The sequence below is a fragment of the Triticum aestivum genome, chromosome 2B (assembly GCF_018294505.1).
Source record: "Triticum aestivum cultivar Chinese Spring chromosome 2B, IWGSC CS RefSeq v2.1, whole genome shotgun sequence".
Lineage (NCBI taxonomy): Eukaryota > Viridiplantae > Streptophyta > Magnoliopsida > Poales > Poaceae > Triticum > Triticum aestivum.
Genome location: NC_057798.1, coordinates 163,863,113 through 163,872,860, shown reverse-complemented (window position 1 = coordinate 163,872,860; position 9,748 = coordinate 163,863,113). Strand labels below are relative to the sequence as shown.

Sequence of the window (9,748 nt, the reverse complement as noted above, 5' to 3'; positions counted from 1 at the left end):
CGACGACGAGGCGCCTACGGTGGCTTCGTAAATCTCAAGATGATATGCCAGTTCAGTCTCTCAGAGGTGCTCATAGGGGTAGGGTGTGCGTGTGTGCGTTCATAGGGGTGAGTGTATGCGCATGTATATGAGCACTTGTGTCTGTACTGATGCTAAAAAAAAGTGATGGGAGGTCAATTCTAAAGTATATATGTTAAGCTCCAATATATTACGCTCATCAAATCCTTGAAGTATACTTTATTCTCCTATCATCACTTGTTGAATTCCTTTCTCTTACTTTTTACGCCACCTCCTCCCAATCCTTTTAAGTATCCATGTGCTAAACAGAACAAAGAAAAAATAGGTGAAAGGGTTGCCTCCTACCTACTCCCTCCGTCCGGGAAAAGTTGTCCACAGCGTAGTGTAATGCCAATTTTTCAAAAACACCCTCATAACTTCAAATTTGTTACAAACAGGTCGCCATACAGGTCGCGTCTCCTTCCTTCTTCCTCCGCCCGTCGTCGGCGCGTGTCACCAGGGCCAGTCGTCAGCCCAGGACCTGCGCCGCCCAATTGCTTGCTCCGCCGCCGCACTAGACGTGCTCCTTCGCAGCCTAGGACCCGTGCTGCCCTGCTTGCTCCGTCGCCGCACAGGACATGCTCCTCCGCCGCCAAGGACCTGCGCCGCCCTGCTTGCTCCATCGCCGCACAGGACGTGCTCCTCCGCCGCCCAGTACCTGCGCCCACGATATCCCCTCCTTCCTCGCAGGGCCTGCGCCGCCGCCGCCCAGTACTCGCGTGCGGCTGGGTCTCGAGCGCTTGGACAAGCTCCGCCTGGACCACGAGCTCCCTCAAGCTCATCCTCAAGCTCTTTCGCGGTCCTAGACCTCAAGATGGAGCCCCTTCTGCTGCTTCTCCGCAACTTGCTGCTCCTCCCCTGCTCGTGCTGCCGCCTGGAGCTCCCCTTCTCGTGTGCTGCCGCCCGGAGCTCCCCTGCTCGTGTGCTGCCGCCGGAGCTCCCCTTCTCGTGCTGCTGCTGGTGAGAAGAAGTACAGGGCTCTGTAATTTGGTCATCTCCAGTGCCTTGCTTGCTTGCTCTGTAATTTGAAACACAGCTGATCTGTGTACATTGCTTGCTCTGTAATTTGAAAAAAGTTCAATTAACAGTGATGTTGATTTCTGATGGACCAATCTTTAGTACTGCCAAAAAAATGTTACAGAGGGGCAGAATCATTCATGGCAGTAAAAAATAAGTCATGGGCAGAATCATGAGATGATGAGAAAGGTTATAGAGGGGCAGAATCATTGACAAAAGAAGGGAAAAAAAGCATGTACTAAATTACAGCAAATTCAGGCCAGATTTAGCCAAATTGGAAAAATTATTTGGAATTCTTCTTCTTCTACTCTTGCTAGTAGTGAGCAGTGAGATGGGAAGACAGATTATCTTCTTCGTTGAAAGCATTTTATTCACATAGTCCTAAAATTTATAAGCTGAAAATACAAGCTTCTTCTACTAATTCTTTGAACTTTGATTAGTCCTAGTCTGAACATGTCACAACATTTCTGTCAAAATCTCAGACTTGACAATAAATCTCAGATTATTTAGGAACACACTATTAACTGAATTTACACTAAGATTTCTTGTTAACTGAATTTACACTAAGATTTCTTGTTAACTGAATTTACACTAAGATTTCTCACTCCATTACATAATTCTGATTGTTAACTGAATTTACAGAATAATAATTTCATTTGCATAATTACAGTGCAGTTTCAGTAACTACAGTAACTGAATTTATAGTAAGATTTCTCACTCCATTACTCTGCTATTAACTGTATTATTCTGCTGTTAACAACCAGAATTGACACTATATTATTCAGTCAAGTTGATGTTCAGATCCTGTCATTTTGTTCCAAAACCTGTCAATTTCTGTCAGGTTTTGATCTGTCAAGTTGATGTTCAGTCAAGTTGATGTCAAACTTGACACATAAATAAAATTTGACATCAATGAAATTTAGACAGTGAATACAATTTGGACAGTACTCCACTGTCATGTTTTCAGTGAGTAAAATTCAGTTTTGACAAATTGAAGCCTACTCTATTCTACAGGAAATGTTGTAGAGGATGTTATTAACTTTTCTGATGTTGTAGAGGGAGTAATAGATATTCATAGTTCTATAACTACTGCCATGGTCTACTAATAGAAGATAATTTCAATATTTAGAATGTGTACCTACACTAGTTGTCAACAAGAAATACAGTAAAAGTTGAGATGTACTCCTGGCCCCTACTTTTGTTTGCTTTTTAATTCCTGGCCCTGGTCCTGCAAAAAAAGAGATGTAGCAGGACCTGTAGTTGCTTATGAATAAGGAGTACTTTTAATATCTACTTTTCCCTTTGTTGGTTTCTTTGCTTTTTGTCTAGGATTCTTCATGGTTTTCTTGTTATGATTGTACGCTCACCATTCATCTTTTGTATACTCTTGTTATGAGATCAGACAAGAGCACACAATTATGGATTTGAATTTGATGCCGGAAGAGGAGGATGAAGCTCAAGAAGAAGAACAAGCTCAGCAGGGTGACACTATTGATTTGAATTTGATGCCGGAAGAGGAGGACGAAGCTCAAGAAGAAGAACAAGCTCAACAGGGTGACGCTACTGATTTAAACTTGATGCCGGAAGATGAGGATGAAGACATTGAATTGAATTGGTTTCCTGAAGAGGAAGAAGCTCAAGAGGCACAAGAAGATGCAGAATTGGAAGAAGCTCAATATGCACAAGAAGATGCAGAAGTGCAAGAAGCTCAAGATGCACAAGAAGATGCAGAAGTGCAAGAAGCTGATGCACATGGCAATCCAAGAGGGAAGGACTTGACAGACAAGGAGAGACATGGTGTTTACTTTTCTCTATGAGTAATCGAACTTAGAGATGGACAGGTTCACGTGTATGACAAGGTGCTCATCGTGGCTATGCTGAATGTTCACCTGCGAACAGTTACAAGAATATGGAATCTAGCCAAACGACAACTTGAAGCAGGCCGAGAAGTTGATGTTTCAAGCAAGAAGAACAAAAGTGGTAGGAATAGAAAAGAACTAGATCTGTCGAGAACAACCACAATCCCTTTGAACAAAAGAAGAACAATCCGTTCTCTAGCAAGGTGTTTAGGTGTGCCCCGATCAACCCTACATGACAGATTTTAATTGCAAGAGCTGAAATGCATCACAAGCACCATCAAACCCACCCTCAAGCCACAGAACAAGATAGCAAGACTAAAGTTCTGCCTATCCATGATGGTGTGCAGAGATTACCTGATCAATAAAGTAATCCCTGCCATTCAAGACAAATGGCCTGACGGTGACGAGGACACAACGATCTTAATTCAACAAGATAATGCAACACCGCATGTCCTCCCTAATGATGCTGGTTTTCTAGAAGCCGTGGCACAGACAGATCTGGATATTCGATTATTGCAACAACCACCGAACAACCCTGAGCTCAATGTTCTAGATCTTTGTTTCCACTGCTCCCTCCAATCCCTAACCGACTGCAGAGCGCCTATGAATATACAGGAACTGGTTCAGGGTGTAGAGGAGGAGTTTGAGAACTACGATCCCCATAAGTTGTTCAAAAGCTTTATGACGTTGCAAGCAGTCATGGTGGAAGTGATGAAAGATCAAGGAGGAAACAACTACAAGATACCGCATCTGCATAAGGAATGTCTACAGAGTGCTGGAGAGGAAATAACCCGTGTATACTGCAGTCCGGAGCTAATTACTGACACCAAGGCCATTATAGAACAAGGAAATGAGTAGATAGAGAAAGGAAAAAAGAAAGGGAAAGGGAAAAGGAAAAGAAAGGATAGGAGTATGTGATGTGTCATGTGTCATGTGTATGGCTTTGTGTCATGTGTATGTATTGTGTCATGTGTTCAATGAGAAAGGATAGGAAAAGAAATGATAGAGTATTTGGATTTATTTGAATTTATTTGGATTTATTTGGATTTATTTGAATCATTTGAATTTATTTGATTTATTTGGATTTATACACCATTTGTCCAATTGCACAGGTAGGGCCTCATATTCAGGTGTAAGTATTCTGTATACATTAGAAACTGAATAAGGATACTGAAAATAGAATATTACAGAGAACATTTACACTGAAAATAGAACATTTACACTGAAATAGGACCCCCCAAGAAACTTTACTCAGTGATCTTTCTAAACAAGCTACAGAACATACACTGTATTCAAACTTGCTGCCATTTAAGCAGATTTTTGTAAGAAAACTGATTAGGACCCTCTTACTAACCCTCTCTCTTCTTCAGTAAGATCTGAACAAGACTATATCTACATACTGTTAAATTCTACTCCCTCATAAATCAATGTTGACTAAAATTTTTAACTGCTCTCCCTAAAAATCACTTGAGTAGGAAATCTTTAACATAATGTACCCTGCAGCTTTGTTCAATTGGTATAGTCAATAGTGGGTTTTGTTCAATTGATCAGGAGTAGGAGATCTTGGTGTCAGACCAAAAATTCAGTTATGCACATTGTTAGTTCTTACCCTCATTTTTTCACAGGTGAAAGAGCGTGTCATTGCAAATTCAGTTAAGTGTTTGCTTGCTTTAGTTTGACAGAAATGCACATGATGATTCCAGCAGCTGTTCAGAATTGCTTGCTTGCAATTCAGTTAAGTGTTTGCTTGCTTCAGTTAAGTGTTTGCTTTCTTTAGTTTGACAGAAATGCAGCTGCTTAGTTTGACAGAAATTCAGTTAAGTGTTTGCTTGTTTTAGTTTGACAGAAATGCAGATGTGTTTGCTTGCTTTAGGAAGAGGAAAGAACTAGTAGATCCTTGTAAACTTGCTGCAAGGTCAACATGTGCTGTTATAAATTGAGATACTCTAGTTGCAGCACTCTTAGTGATCAAAATTGCAAGCATGTCAAGTCAGAGAAGCATGTCAGCTAACTTCAGACTTAACAATAAAGATGAAAATTTCAGACTTGGCAGTACAAATTCAGGCATGGCATAAGATAGATGAGCACGAGGAGGACCTGAAGGAGGAGGAGCCTGGGATGCTGAGGAGGATCCGCCTTCGTTGGGGTCGACTTCCGCAGCCGCCGCCGTCGTCTCCCCCATGCCGTCGTCGCCGGCGATGTTGAGGAGGGCCTGGAGGAGGAAGAGGAGCTGGTGGATTAGGAGCTCGAGGAAGAGAGCGCCCGCCCCATGCCGTCGTCATGCTCCAGATCGAGCGCCAACTTGTCGTCATCCTCCAGATCGAGCGGCGCCTCGTCGAAGAGAACCTCACCAGAAGAAGAGATTTTTAGGGGAGAGGAGGAGCTAAGCAGCGAACTGGAGTGGCGCGGCGGGGTGGAGGGAGAGGAGGCGCGGGGGATCTCAGTGGGGCCTGGAAGCTCAGCGGCGCGGGGGAGCTCACCGGCGCGGCGCGGCGGAGAGGGGAGCAGCGCAACAACGGGAAGCTACGGGGAGGGGAGTGACGCTGCGACACGATGAGGACTGCGGGTTTGGTCGGACAAAAGTGGAGGTTTTTTTGTAAAAATGTCATGGAGACAACTTTTTCCGGACGGAGGGAGTAGCACCGTCTGACCTTCCTCTCAGGAGGCGCACCAAGGGTGCGCCCCAACCACTAGTGACTTGTCAATAGTGACCTCGCTCCAAGCTGGCAAATTGTCGATGCAATGTAGGTGCCAAATAAGTGTTGGTGTCATACCACAGTGCACTGACACAAAGCATAGAAGAAGAATGGCATATTAACATTTCATTGTTGTACCAAAGAACAGACCATAGCCTCACTGCTAAGATTAATGCGGTAGTAGCACTACATTGACTTGTCAATAGTGACCTCGCTCCAGAATGAGAGCAATTACAATCGGTTAAAACCAGGAGTTCCCGAACTTCATCCACAATTTTGCATCATCCTTGTGGACCAGACCGGCGCAACCGCCGCTGGGGGACATCCCTGATCCACCACACGAGGATCAGGACGTCGAGGTGGATGTGGTTGCTGTCGCCGAAGCCTTAGAAAAGGACGGGGTGCCGCCGCCTTGAAGCGAGGGGATCGAAGGTCGGGGAGGCCTGTCATCTAGGATCCAGGACCAGCGCGGAGGCAGCAGCGGTGCGCCCAAGCTCGGTCGCACCACTGCGGGGTGGAGGGTCGGCAAGGGCCAAGCGGTGGGAGGACGGCGGCGGGGGTGGAGATGGAGACGCACGAGACGGGCACTGGATAAGATAGAACAAAGGGTCGCGGATCAAATTTCCTACAAATGCAGGGGTTCTTTTGCAAAGACAAAACATTTTCTCAGGTCCACTTAAAAAGGTATCGCGGGTTCAATAAACAAGAAATATAAGGATTGTTTTGTAAAAACGCCATGATGGTGACCCGACGGAGTTAGTCCGTGCTTTATTATTAGGGAAAGATTTGGCTACACACTATTCTCTCTCTCAGCTCATCCATATATTTGTTTTTTAATCCATTGCATGGACCATCACCTCGGGATTCAGCCAAAAACTCCGTGTGGATTGTTTAAGCGGAAGATCAACTTGTATTGATTGGTAGAAAGAGTACAACTTATATATGACTGGAAGAGATGCGTCGAACAGACTCGACGGTTCAAACTTTCATATCCTAGGTCGGTTGCTAATTACAGGGATGCAACGGTTGGAAAGAGAGACACGTCCCTTGCTATGCAACCGTACAGTGTTTAGGCAAAAGTAGATTCCCTATTAATTAAACATACCCAAGCCTCTATTCCAGGCAACGTTTTTGCTTCAAGGTTGTTCCACTTGTGTGAAAGTGACCCTTGGTAAGTTTGGATGTGACACGTGCTATTATTTTGGTATATGGTTGTGTAGAAATGAGTGGTGTGCCCAGGATTGGATTTGAAATTTTTTGAACGTGTGTGCAAGTTGGTTTGGTTGGTTTAGCAATTTTTTGTTGGGTGTGCCCCAGTTTTTTCGGTGGAGTTCGTGTCTTTGGCTTCGATGTTTCTTCTGGTTTTTGATTGGCCGCTGTTCGTGCAGATGTCCCGTCGCTGTCGACCTCTGTTGCCCGTCGCTATCGATTTGTTGTTCTCGGATTTTTTTTTGTCCTGTCGCTGTCGATTTTTGTGTTGGCCCACGTCGCTTTCTGGTTTTCTATTGGTTGTTGGGTCGTGTAGCACCTGTCGCTGTCGATGCGCGGGTGCCGGTGTTTGTTCGGTCGATGTTTCCTTCTCATAGAGCGGTACCGCTTCGTTGCACTGGTTCGAGAGTCTGGTAGATCGGTGCCGCTTCGTTGTGTTGGTTCGAGAGTCTGGTAGATCGGTCCAATCTGGAGATTTTCCCATTTATGCGGTTGTAGATATTCTTTTGGTTGGTATGTGCTGGCTGTTAGGGACATTGACACGTGATTGGCCCTTCGAATGTGTACAAGCTGCGTGTTCTATCTGGAAAACTCCAGCGAAAGCCTCCACCGTCTCACGCAGCCGTGCCACCTCATCTCACTGTACGCACCTGTATAAAAGGCTCTGCCCCATCACTTTTGGATCTCACCAATGTGTTTGCCGCACCTCACCAAACTAGCGAGCCCATGTTCCACCTCGCCGCCGGACCACGTCTTGCCGGAGCTCCCATCGTTCGGTCTCCATCGGCTGCCATCATACCCGGATGGCGTCCACGCCATGCGGAGGCTCACGTGGAGAGCACGATTGGGGAGAGGAGGCAATGGTGGCGTGCATATGGGCGTCATAGCGAGGCAGACCTCAAGCCGCGGCTTCTCGGCTCAAGCTCGCTCCCGACTAGCAGGCCATCGGCCCCCTGTCGTCGCATGTCGGCTGGGCGTACGTCGATCCGAGCAGCTTGGCAGGCGTGCATTGCCGCGTGTTGTGCGCTTGACATGGCGATTGCGTTCGCAGGACGTTGGTGGTCGCGTGCACCAACATGATCATGGCGTCCACGGCGACGCTGGTGGTCCCGTAGTGCATGGGGCGTCAGAGTCCATGGGCGCCTGCACCAATATCACGATGGCGTCCACGGCGAGGTGGTCCCGTAGTGCGTGGGGCGGCAGAGTCCATGGGCGCCAACGCCGCGGAGTGCGGTCAGCCGAACACCTCATCTCCGCCGTCGGCGGTTAAAGCCAGGCCCCCGTTGACATCCTCACCATCACGGCTGCCGCCGCCACTGGTGAATTCATCGTCTGCACACAATTCATGATCACAATGGCCATCAGCGGAAGACATGGACATGTGCCCATCGCGGGGGTCATTCCCTTGGAATTCAGGTTGCTGTTATTAGTCGTCTGTGTCATGATCGGGGTGGTACTAATGGACGGGTTCGTCGTGCGGCTCTGCGGTGTTCTGTTGCTGCCCATGATTCTTCAGGTGCTCTTTTGTCGCGGGCGGGTCCGCCTGTGGGCCGTCGGAGCGTTGTCCGCTCGATCAATTCTTCTGTTGTTGGTTAGTTTGATTCGACTCATGTTGTCCATTGATGCTGAGGGCTTGCAAAATTGTTCAGGGCGATATTGGAGTCGGACAGAACGTGTCGTCGTTCTCCCCTCCCGCCGCCGGAGCATGCTTCACTAGATGCATATGTCACTTTGTGCCGCCGTCGGTGGAACCGCGCTAAGCGATCCGGTGCGGATCAAGAAGCACTTCTGGTGCAAGCATGGTAGTCAGCGGCAGTGGATGTGCGCCTGCTGCGCCAAGGACTACACCGTCCGGTTCGGTTACAAGGCACACCTCAAGAACTGCCGCACCCCGCGGTCACTCCTCGGACTGTGGTCACATCTTATCCCGATCGCTACACCCATCGAGCCAGAAAAATACTCCCTCCGTTCCTAAATATTTGTCTTTCTATAGATTTCAACAAGTGACTACATACGAAGCAAAATGAGTGAATCGATACTTTAAAATATGTCTATATACGTCCGTATGTGATAGTTCATTTGAAACCTCTAAAAAGATAAATATTTAGGAACGTAGGAAATATATAGGAAACAGCTGTCGCATGCATGTAACCAAACCATGCATGCATGCAGCCACTGCATGCAAGCACGTCCCCACATTCTAGAAACCAACCACCTGGCAATTCTTGGTCCAAGTAATTAAGCCCCGACGTAGTCACATCACCTCCACATGCATGCAGCTGACAGCAAATATTAAAAAAAGTTCCAACGGTATATGCAAAGGGATGTCAAACAGACCATCAATAATTCCTACACACACAGAGAATACCTAGCCAAATCCGAATTAAAGCACGTGTCAGCTGTATATTAGCACAATCAACACATAAAAAAACTTCTGAGAATATACAAAACATAAACCCTCAGATGAGCACCATGGGATGCTCTCTGGCTGAAGTACGAATCATTTATCTTCTTTGATTGAAAAGACACAACTCACCTTCAACAATAACAGATTTGCACCTAGATTTTTTTTCACATGGGTAATTTTTCTCTCTCTTGGGCTCCTACGTACTCTGCTTAAAAGTCTCCCTGGATTGCACAAATGACCATTTGTGGAAAATTTCCTCTGCATTTTTTTAACCATATAAGAATCTGATGCATTCAAAACTAAGTAGTACGATATATACATCATATCCTTGGAATCATTATTTTCTTAATTGTTTTTATATGTTTTCTTGCAAATAATTACTCACGGATGCATGGTAAAGTCCAATATTTGTTCTTTTATCCCTGCACTCATACCATCAGTTGGAAACACTACAGAGCCCATATTGTAGAAGCATAAAAAACTAGGCAAACATCCTGTGAGGT

General features: G+C 46.0%; 1 protein-coding gene across 1 annotated transcript; it reads right to left on the bottom strand.

Moving 5' to 3' along the window:
• Nucleotides 1–217: 217 nt before the first annotated feature.
• On the bottom strand, nucleotides 218–7,958 carry LOC123039141 (uncharacterized). Its single transcript, XM_044462420.1, has 3 exons — nucleotides 7,819–7,958; nucleotides 5,031–5,163; nucleotides 218–1,116 (listed from the first exon to the last, which is right to left on the bottom strand). Exons 1-3 carry the CDS (start codon nucleotides 7,956–7,958, stop codon nucleotides 511–513), a joined length of 879 nt encoding a protein of 292 aa, XP_044318355.1. The 3' UTR covers nucleotides 218–510.
• Nucleotides 7,959–9,748: the final 1,790 nt, after the last annotated feature.

Coding starts and splice junctions, on each gene's coding strand:
- LOC123039141 (XM_044462420.1), bottom strand. CDS start 7,958: ATGCACTACGGGACCACCAGCGTCGCCGTGGACGCCATGATCATGTTG. Junction 5,164..7,818: donor GCCAAGCTGCTCGGATCGAC/GTACGCCCAGCC, acceptor CTAATCCACCAG/CTCCTCTTCCTCCTCCAGGC. Junction 1,117..5,030: donor CCAGGCTCCTCCTCCTTCAG/GTCCTCCTCGTG, acceptor TTCAAATTACAG/AGCAAGCAATGTACACAGAT.